General features: G+C 40.9%; 1 protein-coding gene across 1 annotated transcript in view; it reads right to left on the bottom strand.

The window, feature by feature from the left end:
• Positions 1-4002: 4002 nt before the first annotated feature.
• The window catches only part of AIG1 (androgen induced 1), an 82644-nt gene continuing 61346 nt past the window's right edge, over positions 4003-25300 (bottom strand). Inside the window, exons 4-6 of the mRNA XM_081855374.1 lie at positions 14402-14517; positions 10289-10452; positions 4003-4598 (exon numbers count right to left, since the gene is read on the bottom strand). Of these exons, the coding sequence (XP_081711500.1) occupies positions 4561-4598; positions 10289-10452; positions 14402-14517 (318 nt within the window). The 3' untranslated portion in view covers positions 4003-4560. The remainder of the gene's footprint in view (positions 4599-10288; positions 10453-14401; positions 14518-25300) is intronic.

Below are 25300 nucleotides of genomic sequence, written 5' to 3'. Positions count from 1 at the left end.
GGGAGCAGATGTAGGTACTGCTAGCAACCAGGGTGTGTGTGCCCTGATTGGCTGTGTAGCTCTGAGAGGTTTTTTCCTCTGTACATTTGGCTGAATGTCTCCCTTTTCAGGGCATTCCCTGAAAGAGGACAAGAACTCTCCTTTTCTTTCTCCTCAAATTATACTTGTTTTTGTTCAGTTTCCTCAGTAAAGTGTTATCAGGACCCTTTTCCTCTCTGTGTTATTTAAGAGACTTCGCTAACATATTCTATCCACTCTGCCACTTCTCATTTCAAGGAAGGAAAATGAACCTCAAAACCATATTTCTCCAATGGAAACAAGCTGTTTCAACTGAAGATGTCAGAGAATTCAACTGAAAACAGAAGCAGGGATGGAAATTGCTGTTGTTCGCTTATTTGTCCCATGTCCAGAACAGATATCAACCCAGCAAATACTATTGGTGTTTTTTGTTGCTGTAGCTTTCAGTCCACAAATGATATGTAACTGATTGCTTTTCTTCCCATCCTCTATTTGCATTGCATTTCCTTTGCAGTGAAATGATTGGGGCAGAATAATGTAATGGCAACATAACTTACACAATTTATGTAATCAATTACATAAATTATGGACGTTATATAATTTTGCCACAGAGGACAGAAACACAAAAAGCAGTTTTGGGCAGAATATGAATTGTAGTGGAACAGAAACAGGGCTGCATGAGATGAATACAGAACAAAACATGATGTCTTCTTACACCTCTAGTTTTAACTTTGTGCCACTGTCAAGACGCCCTTGAAATGTTAAGCTAGTTTTGAAGGAGGTGCTTTCCCATGGGTTCCTCTGATGCCTCTAGTTCAAAGACCCACAAACACATGGGAAGAGTACTGCATGCGTGGCAGCAAGATCTTTAAGTTGTTAAAGGACGGTTGTGGGAAGCACAGACAGAAAGCACCCCTGAGGGCACGACTGTCATATTTAAAACACACCACAACTGAGAAGGTTTCCAATCTTCCTGCCATCTCAGATGATCTGAACTGAAGACAAATGCTTGCTTTAAGAACAGTTTAGCGGCAGTTAAACACTAAATAAATTTGAGTGGAAACTCACCAAGGCGACTGCATTGCTGATCTTCAGCAGTCATGATCTCTGCTGCCAAGAGTGTTCCACAAAGCTCTGGCATCTGCTTGAAACAATGTCATCACTGCAACTCTTATCTAGGATGGTGGTTTCTCACTAGGATGACACATCAACATGACACAGCCCAAGAAATCAGTGTTGCGCTAAGAAAGATGAGCAATGAATTATTGTGAAGGGAAGATAAATGGGCAGCATGTAACTGAGGAACTACTTGACAACAAGGTAGCTGATGATATGGCGATATATAGTGCAAAAGGCTTTCTGGGTAGCCATAAATTGATAAAACCGGAATTACAGGAGAAATTGGCATTTGCAAAGCACATTTAGGGCTAGCTGATTCACTTCTCTTATGTGGATTTTAAGACGTTATGCATGCGGCGAATATTTTTTCTTCTACCAAGCCTTAGAGAAAGCATATGCTTTCTGCCTGTAACAAGATTTATATATAACCTGGAGGATGCTGTGAGCTGATCTAGATTTAGATGCAAATCTTTAGATATATCAGCTTTGATTTTGGTGCCGGGAGTTTGTGTAGGTGGCCTTAAAGGAACTTCCAGCTCTATGGTTTCATTCTACCAATAGGAAAATGCATACTATTCATCCTACATATTAGCATAGCATATTACAGAGAGGTGCCTTAACCATAAATATTTCTCACTAGCTTTTGAAAAAAGGTAAATTTATTATGTTGGGTGTTGTGTTGGTACAAGGTTGAGACTTTACTGTGTGGGTTTTACCAGCCGATTGTCATTGTAAACACACTGCATGTTTGGAACACATCATCACTATGATGTCAGTCTGGTGCTTTGAGTTCAGGTTCAGTATGTGACCATCTAACGAGTTTTCATATTACAAAGGTAGCATCAACATCCCCAGAACACAGGGGAGAAATTCATGTGGTTTGACCCACCCTCTTGGAAACTGGGGTGACACTGGTGTAGGAAACAGCTGCAGCTGGGACCACCTCCCATAAGGCGTCGGGCCTCTGACATTAACTTTGTGGCAGAGGAAGGAACCACACTGCAGCAACTCCCTGGCCACAAAAGGTAACCGGCGAATGAGACTCAAGGAAGCATGCCTAATGCCAAAAGTAGAAGACTACGCTAGCCACCACAGGCAGAAAGAATGTAAACTGCTCTGCAATGCTTCAGTATTATAAGTTCTTTTATTATTATTTGCCATTTGTGCAGCGAGTAAAGTACAAAGGCCAGCATCCAGTGTTTAACGAATAAAAGGTCAATGAGAAACACAGACTTAGACTGCAGACATGCAAGTCCCAACAGCAAAGAATGAGTTATGCGAGCCTTGCCACACGAAAGCACTCAAATACTATTAACAAAACGGCACAGACCTTTTTTTTTTTACCAACCTGAACTTCACATTGTTGACAATGAAGCCTCAATTTACATTGCACCACTCGTGTTGAAAAATCTTGTACTAAACTTTCAAGCATTGTCTATAAATATTTCCTCAAAGAGATATGTGGCCAAAGTGAGGCCTTTCAGCCTTTTTGGTGCATTTGCTTCTGGCAACTACATTTTTAAAAAGTGTTGCCTTCCAGAGGTAGAGAGGATCTTTATTTATTTCTGCTCAGGAGAGCCTCTCTTACCAACTACATTTGAAGCTGCAATTCTATATCCCAAAGTGTTGACTTCTGTCTGCACATGTATAGGATTATGCTCTAAATTCCTCTTCTGTCAGGAGACGAATATAGAATCATAGAATTGTAGAGCTGGAAGGGGGACCCCAAGTCCAATCCCCTGCAATGCAGGAATCTTAACTAAAGCATATATGAGATGGCCACCCAGCCTCTGTATAAAAACCTCCAAGGAAGGAGAGTCCACCACCTCCCAAGGGAGTCCACCCCACTGACAAACACCTCTTGCTGTCAGAAAACTCTGCCTGATGTTTAGCTGGAGTCTTTCTTCCTAGTATGCTCTGTGAAAAGCGTTGACCAGTGGAAGGTTTTAGGGGCAGATGCAGCTCATGGAACAGTTTGGTTAGTGAGCATACGCTGCACTCTGCCAAGCTGTAATGAAAATGTGGCAAAGATTTTCCTTACAGTTGTAAGGAAAATAAATTTGTTTTCAAAAATGATGTGAGATATGCACTTCACACTGTTGCTCTCCAGGGTTTGCATGAATGCCCTGTGTCCACGACCCAGAGTTGTAAAAAGTCCTTACTGTTACTTTAGAATAACTTTATTGCAGAACCTGACCACTTGAGGAGTCCACTTCTGCCTCCCAGATCTCTATTTAGAACAGAGGTGGCCAGTTTGGTGGTTTGCAAAGTGCAGGAGGCCAGATTAGCAATTTTCTGCTCCCCAATGGTGTTACTAAAAATGGATATTCCACAATTTATTGTGACATCTACTATTTGGCTATATGAAAAACTAAGCCTGACAATATTCTCTCCAAGCTGTGAAGCCTTTCCTGCTCAATAGATGTAGACCACTCCCAGACCCTAGACCACTGACTAGAGACTGGTGATCCCTGAGACTACGGTGGTTGGACATCCTGCTTCTGTGACGCAAGGGGCCTTGGGCATGCTTTGCAGATTGCATGCTACTTCACTGGCTCCGGTTTGCTCCCCCAAGTGATCCTGAGTTGTTTGTGCAGTTGGACTGGCTCTGACTCAGCCACTCCTCTTACCTGATGCTCTCCTATTCCAATCCTACCATTCACCAATCCCTGTCTTCCTCATTTACTGTAAAATTTAAGCCCAGTGCCAAATAAATATTAAATAAAAGGAGTCCATCTTGTCATTGCTCCTGGAAGGAGTATGATGAAGTTCTGCCATTTCTTCTTGATGTGAAGAAAACCAGGTGGTGCTATTAAGATGTACCTGCAAACACCTGAGCAGCAAGAACTTTTTTGAACGAAGGGGGACTATTTTTGTTTTTTACTGATGTGGTTTTGTACTTTAGCAGCACTGAGTTAAATCAGTTTGTTTTAACAATTTTTATAGCCCTAGTTGACCGCCATTGTCCCAGACACTTCTTGTCCGTAATGTGATGATTAAAATTCCACAGAACTCTCTGATTTGTTAATTCCACAGAACTCTCTGATTCAAAATATTTGCATGTGTGTGTTAAGTTTTCCACTCTTTTGAAGACGTGGCTTTATACAGCTAGATATGCAAACAATTTCCCCACTGATTTCCAAATCAGAGACAGAGCAGACTTCAATAATGCTGCCACAGGAAAGACACTTAACATAGTAACATACATAATTACATGTGTAGAAGAGTCGTGGAGAAATGTATCATATATAGTGTTATGGGCAGAGGCAGGTATCAGGAAGGAGTGGGACAATAAATCAATATCCCTTTTCTTTTTAAAGAGAAAATAAAAGTATCCTGGATGCACTGTTCATGTAAATGGCCAATCTCTTGACACCGAGATGTCTTCCGTATAGCAGCAAATCTTGTTTTCCTCTTTCACGTTCAGTCCAATTTAGGCTTTTCTTTTCCTTCTTCCATACCTGAGCACAAACAGAAAACAATTTTTGAAACACCTGAGGAAATCGGAAGGCACTGCATCCTTATGCTTCTTCTGCAAAATTTTGGGAGGAATTTAACGTTGTACATCCTAAGGTGATCATTCTATCAGGGTATAAGCATTTGGGTTTGCCAAGCAGAATGATTCCCCCTCCCTCCATGCCCTGTTCCAAGGCTTCTCCTCACCCTCCCCCAGGCCAATTTTGGACTGTGTGCAAGGGAGTGGGGAGGGAAAGAGCCCCATTGTGCAGATCTGCTGCTGCTGAGACTCATTTGCCAAACCCTGCCCTTTGTTTCTCCTTTGGTGCCTTCCCAATGCATGATAATAGGCGGCAGAATGCTGACAAAATGGGACCAGACTAACCAAATAATCTGCAACCATACTGGCTTTTTACTGTTAAATAATAGCTTGTCTGATATATTTCTTCCACATTTGTTTTTTTTTTTTTTAAAATAATATTTATTAAGAATTTCCAATAATATAAAAAAAACAAAACATCCAAATTTAAGATCTTATTTTCCATAACATCTTTCCAGGACTTCCCCTCCCCTCCCCCTCTTGTATTCCAATTCTTACAAATAAATTCAGCAATTTATTATCCCAAATTTTAACCTTGTTATCATTAGCCCTATTTAAAAATATTTTCCCATCTCCTAAGATCGACCTATTCCCTTCCGCGCGTTCCCCTCTTTAATATACATAATAGATTAAATATAATAAAATAAAATATGATTTTGATTTTACAGCCTTTGGATTCCAAATCCCTCCCCCTTTTCCTGGTTGCGTTTCCCGTATTAATCAACATCTAATGTCTTCCTGGAGTTCCCACATTTATTTAAGCCATAGTCCTTTACCAGTCTTCTTTAATTTTAAATGTCCAATCTTGGAAGGAGTCTATCTCAAAAAGGCCCATTTTTTCCATCCAGATTTTTATATACTTGGGAGTAAAACTCCAATTTTATTTCTTAAACCTTTCAAATCTGGATTTCCCAAATGTTCCCACTTCCAACTTTGTCCAATTCTTATTATTTTTGATGTTCTTGTTGGTCTCTCTCCTCTTTCTTTTCCTGTTTTCCTGCACAAATGTTCTAATTCCAAAAGCTTCTAAATTCCGCTGCAGAGGCTCTGTTATTCAGGAACGAAACATGATGCCAAGTCCCTTCCATTTTCAATAGATAAGTCTATTGTCTACTTTAGTGTGTAAACCTCTGTAGTCAAAATAATGTTCCATTTCTGCAGTTTCCCAGGAGATAAAAGGTTCTGTCAAATTCGATGTCAACAACTTGTAATATCCCTCGGCTCCTCTAGGTGGATTATAATAACTCAGTTCCCTTCCAGATCACGTCCACCAGTCAAAGTAACTTTATTATTCCTTGTTTTAAACATTTTGTATCCAAATTGTAACAAATATAACCGGCAAAGTCCTCGTAACATAGTTCTCATTATTGTTCTTCTGCTTTGACAGCTCTTTGACAGCTGTCAAAACCTCTCCTTGTCTTCTCCCGGCGCTCTCGCTAAGACGCTCCCAGGTTCCGGGGGGGGGGTTGCTTTTTAAATAAATTCCACTTTTCTCCTCCAGCTCAATCTTATAATTTTCCATTGCGAAATTTCATAACTTTATCAAAATAAGGTTGCACTCAATCTTAGATGTTAAGTCCTTTACTTTAGCTCCTCTACAACGGGGGTGGGGGGCTGACTTCCTTTTTATACCTCCCCCGCTCGTTCCGAATTATTTAAAAAAAATTTCGCCTTTTTTAGTCCAAGTTCCGATTACTCACGGGTTGTACTTTTAAGTCCGAATTTCCAATGGAAGAAGTCCGCGCTCTCCGTCGAATGGCATGCGGCTTCGCTCGGCAGGGGAAGCGGAGGACTCAGAGCACCACCCCCCCCCTGTCACCCATTCCGCAGCCTTTAAAAAGGCTCCTTCGCGGGTCGGGGGGGGGGCTCAAAAGGTGCCAGCCGAGTCACCGTGTCCATGGGTTCTAGCGCCCATGGTTTTTAAGGGTCCCCGCGTCGCCGGCGCGGCAGGACCCAGCCCCTACCGAGCAGGCTCCCTCCGGAGCTCGGAGGGAGTCCGCCATTCGGCGATGGCGCCAACCCGGAAGTCCTATTTCTTCCACATTTGAAGCTTCTCCGCCTCATTCCTTGTTGAATAATGGTGAAGATCATTCTTCATGATGTCTATTTACTTATGAGCATGTATTATATTCATGGTTACAAAACAATGTCTATGCTGGGATAGGCAACAAAATATTTCAGGTTCTCCAAGTCATATTATTAACTGCTGATGGGTAGGTTTGGGGGCATCCTTTTAAAGCCATTAAGTGTAATATGCATTTATGCCCACACAAAAATGTCCAAATTCTTATACCAGCTGTCTGTGACACCAGTCCACAGTCATCCTTGATTTCAAAGACCTCAAACACACCAATAACTTGGATCTGTAATTGTAACAATATATCTGTATTAGCTCATTATAATGAGACCCATGAATTAAAGTGCTGCAAGCAGCTTGGAAAGTTCAGCCGTTGCCAGAGTAGTATTCCATTGGTCGATTTCTTGCAGTTAATCCTAGCAATGGTTACTCAGAAGTAAATCCCAACGATTTCAAGGGGCTTATTCTCAGTAAGGTCACACCCCGCTATGTGGCCATAGTATAGAGACTTAACTCCGCTAAGACTTCCATCCTTTAGATTCAATGGGACTTATTTCAGAGCAGACCTGCAGTTGGTATGTACTAACTTGACTGTGGCAGTCTTAGCTTTTAGATTGCCAACATTTTGCAAGGTTTATTGATTTCAATAAAACATCCCAAAGTGATAAAGGATCATTGCCCCAGTCTCTCCTTCCTTACCAAAATTATACAAATAATTTTGCTTCTAGAGGTGCAGTTCTGAGGTGCCCATCTCCTGCCCATTCTCTACTACTAGAGACACAGCCCTCCTTCCCCTTTCAGATCTGATGGCACAATCTTCTCTAAGTTCAGCAATACCCACGCAAATGCCTCGACTCTGTGAGGGGGAATGGGTGCTTCTGATCTTGCACAACTTCTGCTCAATCTCAGAGACACCAGAAGTTAACTTTCCTACACAACCATTCTTTAAATGACCTCCCCCCCAAATGTTATTAGTATGGTAGGTGCACAGGTGTCTCTGGGTGCATTTGGCCTTTAATATTAATTTTATTTTAAAGTAATGTGGCCAAAGAAAACCCACAATCCATAGAGGAACATTGAAGCACAGCAAGGACAAAACATAGCCTGGAAATAGTCACCAGGTTGTTGTTTCTTCAGAGAGCTGAAGACACTTTGAAAGAAGGATCACTGCTTCTGGAGTGTACTACTCATTTTTGCTGGAGATAAAAACAACAGTTCTTACTGCTCCAAAACCTGCAAAACCTATTTAACCGTCAGGCAAAATAAAGAGTGTGAAAATCATGGGAAGCAAAACCTCACTCAAAACCACTTTCTTTAAAATGGTTCTTTAAAAAGGATTCTTTATAACTATTGCCTGGCTCCAGCCTCCAAAAACCAAAATCAATTCCTAGAAACAACCAGAACAGAACAAAACCCCACCACAGATTCAACATATTGTAAACTGTAGGTGCGATAGAGGGAAATGTGGCAAGCAGCAAACATGTCGCTGAAGTCACCACAGGAACCAGAAACAGCAGATGATAATGGGTTAAAAAAAATTGCAAAATTTCCCCGTCTTATTTTCCTTAAGAAAAATCTACAGGCAGCAACACTTACCTCATCTATGAAAAAGATCCAGGTATTGTCAACAGCATCCTTTACTGTGTTTCTCGTTCTTTTTGAGCAATCCAGGCAGTGAAAGCCCAGCATAAGTAACTTGCAAGGCACAGAGAAGGGGGCTTGGATGGGGCTGTGAGAGGTGCTGCCTGCTTGTGTGTCCATGCACTTGTTCAGGTGTGTAGGGGGGGGTGCAGGTTCTGTTGAACCCCCTTGGGATTCTCCATGTGCAGGCATTGCACTCATAGTGTAACTCATTCATGGCCATTGATTGTGTTTTTCTGGCAATGGAAACATTCGTCTCTTTCAAACGCTTGTTCCTGGGCAAAGTTCTATTCTTAGCTTCTGGCAAAAGTTTTGTTCTTTTGTCTGTTTAGCTAATTTGGACCAAACCACCCTGCCAAACACCTCCAATCTATTCTGAAAGTGTTTCTTTTGGAAGTTTCCAGTGCTGCTGCATATCCCAAAAAAGAAATTTCTTATCTTTCTTTTCAATAGGACAGGGGTCTAGAGGGTGGGCAGAGATGAGAAGGAACCTCTCAAAAGGAAACCTGACCATAAATCACAGTACTTTTCAAATGGAAAATCTGCTTGGCTCAGATTTCTTATCATGGGCTTCTTTGAAAAACACACCCATATCTGCCCAAATTACAGCAGAAGGGCAAAAGCGTCTGGTAGTGGCGATTTTGTTGAAAGACAGAGTAATGAAACAATTTGGTTTGGACATCGCCAATAGTCTACATACAATGGGCTGGGTGTTGCTGACAAACCAAAAATAATTTGATAGTCAGTCAAAGGTTTAAGAAAACAAAACAATGGCTCAGCTCCAGAAACGCATATTGGCTTTGGATCCTGTGCTGATGCCAATTCTGGTCTCCTGTGTCCTCTCTGCTGCTGGAGGAAACTTTTCCAGTGGTTTCAAGCTGTAGCGTTTCATTTTTCTTCATAAAAGAGGCTCTATCCTTTCTTGAGAAGCATTTTACTGCTGATGGATCAAATACGCTGGCAGAAATTATGTTATCTTCAGACCTGTGGGCTGACTCTGGCCCATAGAATGGGAAGATTTTTCTTTGCCTACCATGTTTGTGGTTTAGTTTGGAAAAAGTAACTGCAAATTATTTTGTCAGTAGTGGTGTGTTTTTTAAAAAATGTAACTCTTAAAGGAAGAGAGGGGGAAACCTTTCAGACTTGTAAATGCTTTTTTCTTTCCACCCCAACCTTTATTATAGGATGGCATAAGCTCATTGTATAATTTTGTGATATGTGGTGTACTTGTCAAACCTTTTTAAGAACATCCAATTTAGATCTTATCTGGATCACAACAGGCACATCCTCAATCACCTTTGCAGAACTTATTGGGACTCGGAGTATCACCCAATGGTGTTGTTTCATTCATGGAATGATCTTTGATCCAGCAGAGGCTTCCATGAATAGAAGTGGTGGCGGAAGGTGATTTTTGCTAATTACCCCTTTAACTCCCTAGAAATTTCTGGATTTATGTATTTATTTGTTGTCATCTGATGCTCTCAGCTAAATGTCCAAAACCAGGCAATGATAATCACCCACACCCACACACCCAGTCTCAAATTAAGCCCAAAATACATCAATGCATGAGTGTGCAAGCAACTTCATGTACTGATTTCAATGCAATCATTTTGTGTGGAAAGGAGTTTGCATGAAACTGCAGCAATGGAAAATAACTGAATGCTACCAGATTGGATTGAAATGATAGAAAATTTATGGGGGTTTTTTCTGACAAAGTAACATTGTATGGAATAACCACCATGTGACAGAATTTAAACACCTCTCCACATGAAAAGGACATGGTGGAGTCACTCTCAGAGAACTTTACAATGTCCATGGCAATATGTGAATCAGTCCTTGTTTCATAGTTACATCAGTGCTTCTCAAATAATACTCACATTTTTGTGTATCCCAGATGCAGTTGTTTAGGATCTCACCCAGCAAGTAGAAGATGTTAATTATTGCAGTTACAGTAGCAAAGAAGATAATTTTAGCACCTGAGCCAAGGTACTCCAAGAGAGGGTACACCCAAACCCCTGTTACATGATAAATCCAACAGACCCTAATATAAATACAGAGAGAAATCAGAAGTTTTCTTTAAATAAATAAAATTATACAATAGCAAGAACTTTTTTTCTATGAGCAGAATCCTATGTCTATTTAGAAGTAAACTCTATTGATTATGTTTAGTGAGATTTTGGTATACATCTACGAAACATCCACCCACCCTTTTTGAATGGTTTTGAAAAAAAGATATAAATGTGGCTTACCATTATGCAAATGGCAACTGGGCTGTAGTGTTAATAACACTAACAATGGGTTGGCTCCAAAGGTTCCTTTCTTCTGACTGAGGGATTCTTGCAGCAATGGATGGATTCCCACCCCCCAAAAGAAGAAGGAAACCTTTGGTCTCATCCCAGCAATTGCAACTATTGTAACACTTTTTGATTCCTAATTGTTATTTATGATTAATTGTTAAATACAGATAGCCATAAACCTAGGTGTATTCAGAGTTGCAACGTATCTGTCTATTTATATGCTGGGCTTGTCTACTGTGGATTTGCTGTTGGTCATATAGGCAAGTTTTCCACAATGCTCAAATCACAATTCTCTCTCACCTTTTAGCCAGAATTTTCCCATTCTGCAGATAAGAATGATATTGGCATTCACTGCTAGTGTGGAAGCTCCTCGGTGCATTGGTCTGATGTTCGAATGGGCTGCCTCTGTCGTCACAACCCCTAATTCTGTTTGCTGCTTACCTGGACGTAATCTAGTTGTTTTGTTTCCAGCAGCCCAAGTGATGTAAGTGTGCCTATTTCTGTTGACTGCTGAATGCTTAGGACATGCCCCAAAGATCTCTGAAGACTGAAATTGTAGCACATATGTGAAGGAAGTCTTGCATAAAACCTTTGTATGGTTTTTCTTAAAGATATACTGAAAGCCCCTGAAAAAAACAAATCTAAGCTGCAGGCCTCTGTTCATGCCTTAGAATAGAAACAAAAACATGGCACCATCAGTTCATGTCTCCCATATTGCATGCAGCTCTACCCTAATTATAATAAAAGCCAATATTAAAAAGTAGGGGGGAAAGAGTACCGCTCTCTGATTTCAGGGCATAGTGTGAGAAATTGTAGCGGACTAATAAATTCCCCATGTCATTTCAGTCCCGAAAGGCTTATAAAGTGGGGGGGGGGGGGGAAGGTTTATGACAGTAAACCAGGTAGGGCTCCTTGGGAAGAGGATGCAATGAAGGTGCCACTACAGAGAAAGCTCTGTTCCTTGTAGCAGCAAGCTTAACTTAAGGAGGCAGAGGCATTGGAAGCAGGATCTCACCTGATTACATGAACAGATGAGGAGACTTATGGGGAAGAAGTTACTCCCTAAAATGTACCATAAGTATCTATTATGGGTGTATATCCTGGAAACCTTTATAGAAGCAAGCTGGAACCAGGCAAAACATGCACATATGCAGATGTAGATTCTTTTCAATCTCTCTTTCAGTTTATTGATGATTAGTAGGAGATTCCATTGCCAGTGTGGGAAAGTAAAAAAGAAGAAGGAATAAACAAGCTTGGGAAACCATGACACTTTGGGGGCGGAAAGAGAGGAGGGAGCAGGAAGCATGAATCAGGATTTGATTCACAGGCTTTACATGTATCAGTACAGGAGCAAAGACAGGGGCTGGATCTACACTCACCTTTTAAATGTTATTAGAACAATATTTAAAAATACCATCAAGGCTGAAAGTCCCATTCCACAAGGTCTACCTGTATTTGGAAGGGGGTTGCTCTGTAGCGCCCTCTGGTGTCACACTTTAATAACGCATTATTAACGCTAAAAATGAACGTCATGTGGCTATATCGGAACCACTCCATAACTCTTTTTTAGCATTAAAAACCATGAGTGTAGATCTGCCCAGGATTAAGAACAAGAGCTTGTCCCACAAGACCATGACTGGTCCAAGGACCTTCCGTGACTAATCCCTACACTACACCATTGGGATTCCGGCAGCATGGTAATTGCAAAGCAAGTTTTCCATTTAGGTTTTGCATGCTTGACCCCAGAGCGACTGAACAAGCAAATGGAAAGTAATTATTACTAAAGTTAAATGGGAAAGAGAAAGTCAATTTATGTGCCACTTCAAGAACAGGCTTCAGAACCACCTATGACTACCCAGGCTGACATCATTTAAACACAGAACCCACCCCTGCATATTACACTAGAATCCTTCCATCCTGCCCTTCTCTGGACTGGCAGCATTATGAGTAGTCCTGCATTGTCTATATTACAAATGTGAGAAGGAAAAGTAGCAGTGCAACCATGGAAACATTACCCAATGGCCTTTGTTAAGGAGTTCATTGTCCTTGAAAACATGCTAACTCAATACTGCACAATAATGGGCTGATCAACCTTAGGCATAAAGCTTCTGCACAAGATTAGTTGTTATTAATTCTAATGAATGTCTTTAACATTGCAATTCCTGTCCAATCTCATTATTAGATTAGCACAAGGGAACATGCATTAAGGCACACTTTAGAGTGCAAGGCCAGAGCCATTTTGTTGAATCTCTACCATTTGCAAGGTTTAGAAAAAAGCAGACCATTTAGTGCTAAGTATTCCTTAGGAGGAAAGAACAAAAACTAGAACTTCAGGGAAAGTATACTAATCGTAAATCTCATCAAAGGTGAGGTGAAAGGATATTTTAATTTAAATACACATGGCTGTAATATTTCACATTACCATAAGGATACGTAGAAAACGTAAATGGTTTTTTGTTTTACGGATTATGCTCATGTCTCAGACTTTAGCTTTCTACCTTTACAGGCAAAGGCCAAGTGCCCATAGCTGTCCTCAAACATGCAAGAAATCTAACTCCCCAGTAGACTGTGGGCCCCAGTAGATTGTAGTTTTGGTCAGTCTTCAAAACTACAGTAGGACATAAGGGAAAGGAAATCCTTTAGGTCAATGGTTCCCAATTAGCTAAGTACTCTAGAATCCCTGTTTTTCAAAAGCCAAGTCATGGACTCCCTACTTTTGAAAGGTTGATATCCTCAGACCACCAATTGGGAACAACTGCTTTAGGTAACTAGAGCTTTAGTTCAGGCATCTTGAATTATTATGGCAAGTTTCAAATTCTGGAAATACAGACTTCAGTCCTGAAACGTCTTACTGCATGATCGATGAGTAAGCATTGGTAGAAGGAACAGAATACATAAATAAATTTCTCCAGATCTATCAACAGCTTTTCCTATCATGCTTACTTACAGATTAAGGGTACTTCTAAATATACATGCTTCAAACTCATGGGATGGTTTTACATTTCCAATCTGCGATATGGCCTAGCTGATCTGAAAGCCAGGAAGAAGCTAAGATAAATGAATGGATACATTAAAAGTGCAAGGGGAAAAGCTCATGCTTGGTGGAAACAGATGCTTGACTAAGGGTATGTGTATGAGAGATCTATATAGTATCAGAAAGCCCTCAGCATAGACACAAGACAAAGCAAGCAGTACACGCAGGTTCCGTTATCCACCCACTTGTTATGTGAAAATTCACTTATCCAAACACAAAAATTATGCCAAGCTTTGCTATATACTCCATGAGTTCAGATATCCAAACAGTCAAAGTTTGCCTGCTTCCTTACTTGCTTGTGTTTGGCGGTTTGGCAGCAGCCATTTTCAGGCAGATACTATGGGGGCGGGGAGTGTAGGGGAGATCAGAGAGAATCAGAGAGCAGGATAGATACAAAACAGTTTTTCCTTTGTTTCTTTTGATGGTCGGCTGCAGCCATTTTAAGGAAAAACCATAACGGGAAGGGGGAGAGAGATCATGGCTAAGAAATGGCCTCATAGGAAAGAATGGAAATCATCAGCTTGTTATGTGAACACTCACCTAACGAACAATTTCCTGGGAATACTGTGTTTGGAAAGCGGGACCTGCATGTATATCTGTGGTTATGTCCACAATGAAATAGATAATCAGATTTCACAACGTGAAAAGGTATCTCTTACCACAATATGTAGCCAACCGAAAAGGTGCACACAGCAACCAAGCCACAGGTCCTGCTGGGATATTCATGATGTGTTGTTCTCATCTCAATTAATATAAAAGGCAAAACGGTTGTATGCTAGGATGAAAACAAAATGGTAGAAAACAGTTCATGCAAGAACTTTCCAAATGTCCATAATAAAAATATTATCAAATATTTCTAGGATAACCTATAAGTAATGAGCACTTTACAACTAAACTTAACCATTTCCATTCTTTAATTCTAGCTGAACAGTAAGGCTTAACTCTTCCACTGAAATTAATGGGATACAGCACAATTCTGTTGCATTTCATCCGAAGTAAGTTTCACTGTGGTCAATAGGGTTTACTCCTTAGCGTTTAGGATTCCAGCCCTAGAAGTGCTTAACTTTAACTGGATAATGTCCAACATCGTTTTAGGATATGGCAGAAGATTTTCAAAGACATCTTTCTTTTTTAAGCTTACCTAGAAAAAGGCTGCTTCGATCAACATTTTCAATAAAACAGGAACAGTCAGTCTGTCCTCTGGCAGAGGAGAAACTTGATTCCTGCTGAGCTGTATTTTGTGGTTTCAGGTTCACAGCTAATAGGGCAGAATCAGCATAAATCTAAGCATTTAGATGCTGCAAGCTGTGATCAGGAGGTTAACTGAATAGTAAACTAATAATAGTGGACTTATTGGGAAAAGAACATTATATGCAAAGGGTGGAGCTAGCTATTAGAAGAAACATGGAACTGCTTAGCAGTTACTGCTACCATTCAATTCTTTCTTCTTCCCACCAATGGCCCCATTTGCACATAACTCTAGACCATAAAACTATGGTTTAATAAGCTACAGTGTGCACGAATTGCACGCTAGTGCAAGCAGACTGAATGGTCCTACTTTGCTCCTCCCTTCGTGTGAGTAGATAAACAAACCACAAAGTGGACAGCTTAGCACAACAGCCTAAACTGGGATTGTGATTTGTTTTACCCCAGCACATACACAATCCCTAACCACCTTAAATCATGATTGTTCTTGCTTTAACAACCATGTGCTTATTAGGGTGAAACGAAGCGTGAGCCTACGACCAGACACCATGCCAAGCTCTCCACCTAGTAGTTTGCTGACATGATCATGAAAATGGAAGAGCAAGGTTGGAGTTATCAGGCTACATGCACTAGCACACAACCCCTATTCATATGGGTTACCAAGGCCAAAGTTATGTGTGAACATAGCCATTTGCAAAGGACAACCCCAGATGGTATGCCATTAGACTGTGCATTTCTCTGCTCTCATCTCTCATGCCATGGGAAAGGCAAAATGCACAGCACGTGGGCATCACGTCACATGCTGTCTTATACCTTATGCTGATGATTTTTCAACAGAAGAGCTTTAAAAGACGCACGAAACACCTATGCCATTATAACACACTTGGCTGGGAAGAAGACAAAAAGAAACATTGCATAGGAACAGTTAAGGGTTTCTTGCAACAGTCTGTTCCACCCAAAATATAATAATTTTTGCAAGTTTTAGGAAACAGGTGCAGTGAGAATCGGTGATATGTTACACATAACAGTGTCAATCTAGCCATCTCTGGGTTTTTAAAAAAGTGATACTACTCCAGAAGTACCACTGGTAAAACTTTCACCATCTGAAACTGCTATTGAGAAGAACATGTTTCATGAGACGGATGATACCTTGTTATATCTATAATGGAAAAGCAGGATATTCAAAGTGGGTGTCTAGTTAATGGGAATCCATGAGTAAGTCTGAACCCCACTGAGGATAAGAGTCCTGGTAGTAGCACTCATCCTTTTATGGAGGATTATTACCGTTAACTGAGACACAGGATGCACTCTCTGCAGTAGCCGCAAGCACTTCATTAATTATTATTGCATAGTTCATGGGTGTTAGCAGTATATTATCTAAGTAAAGGCCAGTGTTGTGATGATGACTTGGAAAACACAGGAATCAGAGATAACAAATTAAATCGATGTAGGAGGTTAATGCTTTGTGGGTATTTAGCAACACTTCCTTTTTTAATGCAACCTCCTTTCTTCCGCAGCATTATAGCTACGGAGGATACACTAAATCTGAAATAAACAGAGTGGCATAGTAGATCACTCTTTGCTCTTCACTGTTGCTTTATCAAAACAATATATAAAGTGCAACTGCATACAGTGCAACTGCAGCTGTGGCAATGGGCACAAGTCAGAACCAGTACTGCACTGCAACTGCTGGCCACTTCAAAGGGACTTGCACAAATCTCACTGAAAGGGGAGGTGGTTGCCCAAAAGCAATGTATGCTAGAATACATCTACTATCTTTGCTAAGGGGCCAAAATTGAAATCTGAAAATAAGAGATTGAGTTGGCGGTGGGGAAACCTTTCCTAAATACTGTTGCTACAGTTTCTGTATAGAATAGAATAACTGATACAGAATAGGTAATTTTTTCTTATTTCTTGTAGTAAAGACAACCCAGATAATTAGATCACAAACCTACTTAATCCAGAGACTCTTGCAGCTGAATGTGTAAAGTGTCTCCATTGAAAAAAACATTAAGCATGAGGTGACAAGGCAATACAAAAAGTTCAAATTGCAACCATCAAATGTTGATGGTATACATAAGTGAACCTTAGCCCCAGTTCATGCATAACATCAATGGCTGTCGCTTCTCCAAATATCTACAATGTATGCTGTTCCACTAATGAATGAAATCATGTAGGATGGTTGGATCATACAGAAGATCCCACATCAGTGCTGCACTCCACTAACATATTAATCAGGCCATGCACTTTACTAGCACCCATGCGCTTCTTCCCTACAGACTGCACACCAGGCAGTAGGCCATGGAGCACATATGAAAAGTGCTTATCTTCAAGCCAGAGAATGGCCCTTTAAGAGGCCCTTTAGTTACACAAAATAAGGTGAAGTTAGGAGAGGTGGACCGGAGGCAGCTCTAAAGGTCTCAGTACACTTCTAACCTTTGTCAGAGCAAGTTGCTCACTAGGAGCTATCCTTGGTGCTGCTGTAACTCACCTGCCTTGCCCTGTGAGCACCACTGTGATACAGGAACAAGACAAGGTCTGTCCTGGTTGTAGTGGTTAGGTTGTCAGGCTAGGATAGGAGAGGCCCAGGTTCAAATCCCAACTCTGCCGTAAAGTTCACTGTTGACATTGGGAATGTCACTATGGGCTCCCTCAATTTCCATCAGCATGCAGGGAGGGGCGGTTTTGCAGTGTCTGTGGCAAAATCACCCTCATGCCAAAGTGAACAATAAAAATGATGCTCCCACTGGCAACTATCCCCCCGCCCCCATGGCTAACTACCATGGGGGAAGCAGGGGTGTGGTTTTTGATGTGATTGCAACACGAGAGGGAAGGGTTAAACTAACAGAAATCCTTCTGCACCCAGGATTAGAGGCAATATATATATTATATTATATATATATATAACTCCACTGGCATCCCTGCAAGCGATACATTTAACATAACATTTAGTTAGGCCCCAGGAGAGGCCATCCATCACAAACAGCAAGCTGAGCACTATGCTTATATTTAAATGTTTAAGGTCCCTATTGAGTACTGACTCTGTTCATTGGGGATATAAAGACTGTACTAATGCTTAGTGCAACCACAATAACCACTTTCCCGTTCGGTCAATCAATTTAAGAATGAATATTTTGAATATGTTAATCTACACCAGGGCAGGGGAACCTTTTCCAGGAGCCATGTGCTACTGGCTGGTGGTGCCAAAGGCAAAAGCTGGCAAAGCAGTCAATGTAAAATGCTAGTTTCTACACACACTCACACACCCCTCTCTATCCTGCATGCAGGCAAGTAAGAATCATCATTAGAGATAAAGGAGGCATTCCAGATATAAGACAGAGGTAGGGATATGCATCTGGCTGGTCGGCCAAATCTTTATCTCCACACCCCCGGGTCGCCAAGTTTGGCAGGTGGACAGGGGCTCCTACATGTCAATCTGTGCCCAGGGCAGCTGTTTACCAGCTCCATCTGGTACGTAGGCTGTGACCCTATCTGCCTGTGGACTGTCTCGCCAGAGTGGTGCATGCTCTGGTTATCTCCCGCTTGGACTACTGCAATGCACTCTATGTGGGGCTACCTTTGAAGGTGACTCGGAAACTACAACTAATCCAGAATGCAGCAGCTAGACTGGTGACTGGGGGCGGCCGCCGAGACCATATAACACCGATCTTGAAAGACCTACATTGGCTCCCAGTGCGTTTCCGAGCACAATTCAAAGTGTTGGTCTGACCTTTAAAGCCCTAAACGGCCTCGGTCCAGTATACCTGAAGGAGTGTCTCCACCCCCATCGTTCTGCCCAGACGCTGAGGTCCAGCGCCGAGGGCCTTCTGGCGGTTCCCTCATTGCGAGAAGCAAAGCTACAGGGAACCAGGCAGAGGGCCTTCTCGGTAGTGGCGCCCGCCCTGTGGAATGCCCTTCCAGCAGATGTCAAAGCGATAAACAACTACCTGACATTCAGAAGACATCTTAAGGCAGCCCTGTTCAGGGAAGTTTTTAACGTGTGATATTTTACTGTATTTTTGGTTTCTATGGAAGCCGCCCAGATTGGCTGGGGAGGCCCAGCCAGATGGGCGGGGTATAAATAATAATTTATTATTATTATTATTATTATTATTATTATTATTATTATTACTACTTGATATCACACTTACGTCAGATGACTCATTTTTACCCATGAGGTTTGAAATCAAAACAAAAAAGGGTGTGAATGCTTCTCAAGTATTTCCCAACAGCTCATTGACAGTGCCTACAAAGCCCCTTTTGCCCAAGCCCCAATATGACATTCTATGACATCAGGTGTAAGGACAGTGGGTGTGGCTTGGCCAAAATGGTGGGCAGCCCAAATCAGTATGTCTGGTAGGGCTAATTACAGCTGTAGGCCAGATGTTTTGCACCGTTGGGGTGTGAGCAAGGACAAAAATGAGAGGCTGGAGGGCTGTATTTGGGTTCTGAGCCTGAGAGTCTCCACTCCTGAACTACAACTTCAATTGTTCACAAGTATAGACCACTACACCATGAGATGTTAAAGGTGTATCTCCATCGCTTGTGAAAAACACTTTATGCATACTAGGAGACATACAGAAGAAAAATTGTATCAACACAGTTAAAGCTGTGTCCAATTTTTATGGATTTGTGCTTTTGACTTACATTATATATCCAAACAAAATGCCAGTAGAATGAGATCAAAAATATTGTTAAGTGTAGTGGACAGAGCAGAATTTTTGCAACTGAAGTTTTAAAAGAAAAACTTGACTTTATCTTGCTATTTCAAGAGTCTTTCATGTATCAGAATTAGTTTATAAAACCAAGTTGCTGACAGAAATCAGATCGCTTCTGTCAAGATGGAAATAGCTCTTCATGACCTATGACAATATTATTTGTTTTATTTATTTATTTCATAAAATTTATATGCTGCTTGATTGTAAAAAAATCGCAAAGCAGTTTACAAAAATATAAAACAATAAAATCAATAAAAATTCACAGCCATACTTTAAAACATACAAAGGTTAAAATACTAAAACAGATTGAAATTACTCCAACTTTCTGAGCATCTGGATTGGCATGTCTAAATAAAAATGGCATCCTAAGAACAGCTGTCAATCGCAGTAGATGTGCTTAGAGATAAGTTATGCTTAAGGTTATGAAAGGGTGCCAGTTTGTAGTTCCAGCTTCTCCTAATTAGTTCTTCAGTTATGGCAGCTTCCTAATGTCTCTGGAGATGGTAGTTGCGAAGGCAAGGACTAAAGACCACTGTTTCAGAGATAATGGTACCTCTTCTGGCAAGATGGAGAAGGGGGAGGAGAGAAAAAGCTGTTGCTGCATTTCATGTACTACGTTGTGTTTTGCTCCAGTTTAATCATTGGCACTTTCCCAATGCAGTTGCTATGGGTAGTGCTTATTAGAAGGAAGAAAACTGGTGTCACTGAGTGCTGTTGCTAGGGAAGCCATGGCAGGGAGGTATCTTGATCTTGAATTTTAGAAACTTCACCTTTTCTGCAAGGAGACATCTATGTGCCACAGCACGTACACAGTCTGGTGCTGCACACAAAGCTTTCTGGATCAGAGCCATGGTATATGATACTATATATGTATGTCTACATATATATATATGTATTTTTCAGCAGCAGTTTTTTGAAACTGCTATATAGCTCCAAGATTTTGTTTCTTAAATCACAAGAAACCCTCACAAATAGGTGAATGTCACACATTATCAGTAAAATCAGCAATCCTGATTCTAAATTTATTTTGAATGATGTCTAAAATGTTATTTAAATAGCATCCCCTCCATTTAAAAGGATAATTATGTAAAGTCTTATGAATTAACATATTGTTAATCCTGCCTGACCTGTTACAGATCCTGCGTGATACATTACAGCATCTTCACTCCAGAAAGAAACAAGCTTGTTCTAATTTTATTTTGCTCTTGTTTCTGCTAAAATGAATGTTGTTTCGATTGATCAGTGAAAATCTACAACCACCAATATATGCAATTAAGCCTGCTGTAGGGACATTTTAAAATCTATGCCGTGAAACTTTAAAGGTTGACTTAAACCATCTTGTTTGACTTACAAGACCAGTTACAACACTGCTTCATGTAAAAAGCATTAAGCTAATGCTGGATCAAGCTACATTGCCAAACATGCTTCAGCATAATTAATCAAAAATATTTCATAAACCAATTGCCTCCAAGAGGTTATCGATTTCTTGTCACGACACATTTTCCTTATGAGGTGCTGCAATGCTCGTGTCTCAGATGTGCTGGCATGTATTTTTTTTACTGACTAAGCCTTAATCCATCTTCTTGGCCTCCTGCCACTGGTGCACTGACATCTGCAACTACTCATGTCTGACAGCCTCATGCATGAGCTATGTGGCTTCAAAGTTGGACAAGATTAGTACAGGAGACTTTCTGTATACTTTGAACATAAATTGAAAGCAGATATGTACAAGGGCAGGTTTTGAGAGGGTGACATTACAAATGACATCAAGTAAAATTATACATCTTTATCTATGTATATATAGCCACACACACACACACACTTGACGAAGATTTTAGCGTTTAGTAATATGTTAGATGAAGGAATTAAATGCCTAGAATTAACAATACTCTTGAGACATCATGTAATTTGTTGTGTGTCAAGCAGAACATGATAAACACATTTTCTGGGCGCATATTTCTCCTCTACGTCATTCATCTGTGCTTCCATATTGTCAGGCTGTTTTATGAATACTTTTGCACCTATTGCACAGTGACAACTGAACACACACTGAAAATACAAGCACCTAGTATTTCTGTGAAGCTGATCTTTGCACAACATGCACAAATATCTTCGACCTGCTGTCTGGTGCTTGTTGCTCCATTGCCCCCCTCCCCCGCCTGCCCCTCTATGAAGTAAGGAAACAAAACTATCCCTTCATTTGTCAGATGAAGATTTCAGACAACAACAGATGGACAGCCAGCACCATCTTGCAAGGCCACAGCTGGCATGACAACCATTCACTTCAATGGAATGCTTTCTACACTTTGCTTCAGAAACATGCTTTGACAATATGACAGCCCAGCCACAATCCCACAGTTATTTATAAATACCTTCAACTTATTCAAGATCATTCCAACACTGGATATCTACGGTAAATCAAGAATGGAATCCAACCCTCAACACTTCTAGTCTGCCACCTCTGGGCTGTTTATTGCAGCCAATGGCAACACAGCTATGCAGATCACTGGCAGTGCCAGCAATTCCTTTTTCTACATTCTCTTTTTTCCTGGGTAGTACAAAACACTGTTTGTAAGCATGTTTTGTGATGTATGATGTACATCACACACACACGTTTTAATTAACCCTGGGTGTGGAACTGGTAGCTTACAATTAGTATTTCCTAAATATATGGCCAAACACTTCCCTAATTTAGAATCAGACCAGGTATGCTGCATCACCTCAATGTCTGTGAATGTTGCATGTCTTTAAAGGAAAAACAAAAGGTTGTTGCTCATTTCTATTCATTCTTATACTTACAAATTAATGTTCAGAATAAACTACACTTACAACACAGTCCTATACATGTCTACTCAAAGCATAAGTCCTATTGAGTTGTTTGGAGCTTACTCTTAGGTAACTGGGTATAGGACTGCAGCCTCAGTTGGACTTACTTCTATGTAGACATGCATACACTTGCACTCTCAGGCTGCCATTATATGCACATTCATTCCATTTCATTCAGTAGGGCCTATTTCTGACCACGCATAGGCCGACTCACCTCCTGACAATGTGGTAGATCCCACCCACCCACATTCCACACACTAAAAAGTGAACAAGAACATTTGGTTTTAAAGTAACCAGCTCTGTAATCCTTGGATAATAAGTTAGACAGGGTTTGCTTTTAAATGCAGCTAACCTTTGAATGCTGACAAAAGTTTATTATTGTCTTATTTTAGCTGGTTTTACTGTTGTTGCTTTTAAAAGCCTTAATTCTATATAGAAGGCTGCACATGGCTTTTAAAAGCAACAACACAAACCACCCACCAACTGGGGCCCTCAAACAAAATACTTCAGTGTGGAGTGCTTCTCTTCAGGAATCTTTTCACTGCATTCCAGCCACCTTCTCCTCCTCTCTCAATCTATCAGAACTCCCTGCCCTTTGACCCATGCTCAGCCCTCACTGGGCTGTTTTGGGGTATCTCCCCCTCTGAGTTTGGGCAAGGGGAAAGATAAACTTGTGCCCATTCTCAACTGCATTGATTTGTTTAATTTCTCAACTGACATCTATGGGCAGCTCTCGCTCTCTCTCCCATCCTTGGGGACAATTAGAAATAGTGTCGTGTTGTAAAACAGGAAATGACCTCTTCAGAAAATGAGATAGTTCTTCCTATTTATTAAAGTCATTAGGGGGGGGGGAGGTCTGTGATAGGAGAAAAAATGCTACTTCTGGTTTTGACTTTATAGGTCTTTCAGGTCTTTTTGATAGGTAAAGTTGCATTAGATGAGTCTGCTTGCACAGGTGTTTTTAAAAGGCCAAGTATGGATGAGAATCGTGGTAATAATCCATTCTCTTTACACAATCTGCAACATCCTGCCCTTTTTTCTTTCTAAGTAGCGATGGTGGGTGATGTTACATAGGGAGCTTGCGAATTGAAACAACCTCTGGTAGATGCAAAAGCTCAGTTGGCAGGAAAGAAGCAACCGTCTCTCTCCCCCTGCCCCACCTTACATTCTCCATAGAATGGACGGAGGGACAATCATTCTCTTTCTTCACATTGCTACTTCTGCCAGAGCCCAACTCAAGGGTAAAGACACGCCCACCCCCACTTCCTGAGTTTTGTGCATATAAGACAGGGCTCAGAGAAAGGAGCTTACTTGGCTAAGTAAGCTACACTAAAATATATGGACTCCTGCCCCATGTGACCCAGCATAGGGTTAGAGTCATACTATGAGTTCCATTTCTCAGTGACTCCTGAGCTCAGCAGTCCCAGGGCATGGACTGAAGCCATATTGCTGAACCTAAACTGGCCTGTGTTAGGTCTGGCAAACCACCTTAAAACTTATATATGATTACCAGATGGTGGTTTATCCCATTACTTCTCAGCCCAGACCCCTTTAGATTCAGCAGACGAACCACACTGTGTGATTTTGTTCCCTGAGCCATCTGATCTAATCTCCTCCACGGGTTGGCCCTGTTCGCTGGTGTTCTTGGTATACATTAATCTGTGCTTTGCTGGGTTTCCACTAGCTTTAAGGCCCGCTGAGAATGATTTTGTTCGTTTCTGTCTTTCAGACCCTTCAGAATTTAGAAAGCCGAGGACTTTGCCAAAGGTTTAACATTCCTCATAATATGAGACGCTTGGGAGACATTTGCAAAGGCTTAAGTCAAATGCCTTCCTAAGACACCATCAACAATGACGATCACCTTGGCACAGTCCATTTAAGAGAAGAATGTAATCCAAAGATGGCTCAAATTCTTAACTACCACAATGTGTTAGAATAGCCCTCGGATTTGTGAGTAGATCCAAATATTCAATCCCCAAATCTCCAGAAGTATTACTATTATAATTTTTAGGAGGTTTTTACGTGTGGGGTTCAGATTCCGGGGCTATTGTACAAAGAGGTGCAAATCTGCATGTATCATTGATGGAGGCAACATGCCTCTAGTAGCATATTAATAAAATCCAGCTGTTTTATTATATTTTGTATTACTAGAGGTTTGTTATAGTTAACAATCTACGTGGACATGTGCCTCTCTGTGTGGAAGGTTTGTAAGTCAACCTCGCATATAGGGCAGCTCTGGTAAGTCGTTGCTGACCTCTCAATGTCTAGTTAATTTCTGTCCATTACATGTTTTTTTGGCAGCTTTCAGCTATGTTCTGAGTCTCTGATTTAAGTTTTAATTTCACTGTGGATTTATTGCTAACATTGATTTTTGGTTTTAGAATCCTTTCCAGTAGTATTTTAATTATTATTTATTACGTGAACTGCCTGGTGGTCAAAGGTGGGACAGAAATGTTTGGGGGTTTTTTGTTTTTTAAAAGAGCAAGTCAGCATGAGATGCTGCCCTCATTCTGGACTGGTTAGTAAAAGTGAGTTACTATGTCACTTTTTCAGACTACTAACAAAGAAACTTATCTGTTACTCCTAAAGAGATTCAGTAGCTTTGCCTATATTCCCACAACAGACACCTGTTTTCCATTTTTTTAAAATGATATGACTGAGGCCACAACCTTTTAGTTCCATCCAGGGAACAAACACAGCGTCACAGGGCAGCAATCAATTAAAAAACAAACTCAGAAGGTTTCCATCTGACTATTGGATTCTGAACCTTTGATGGAGCTTGTGCGTTTTCAGTGGTGACTCCCCTCG

The sequence above is a fragment of the Podarcis erhardii genome, assembly GCF_964252035.2.
Source record: "Podarcis erhardii genome assembly, chromosome: 3".
Lineage (NCBI taxonomy): Eukaryota > Metazoa > Chordata > Lepidosauria > Squamata > Lacertidae > Podarcis > Podarcis erhardii.
Note: the sequence above shows the minus strand (reverse complement) of the source record. Positions and strands in the feature narration are given on the sequence as shown.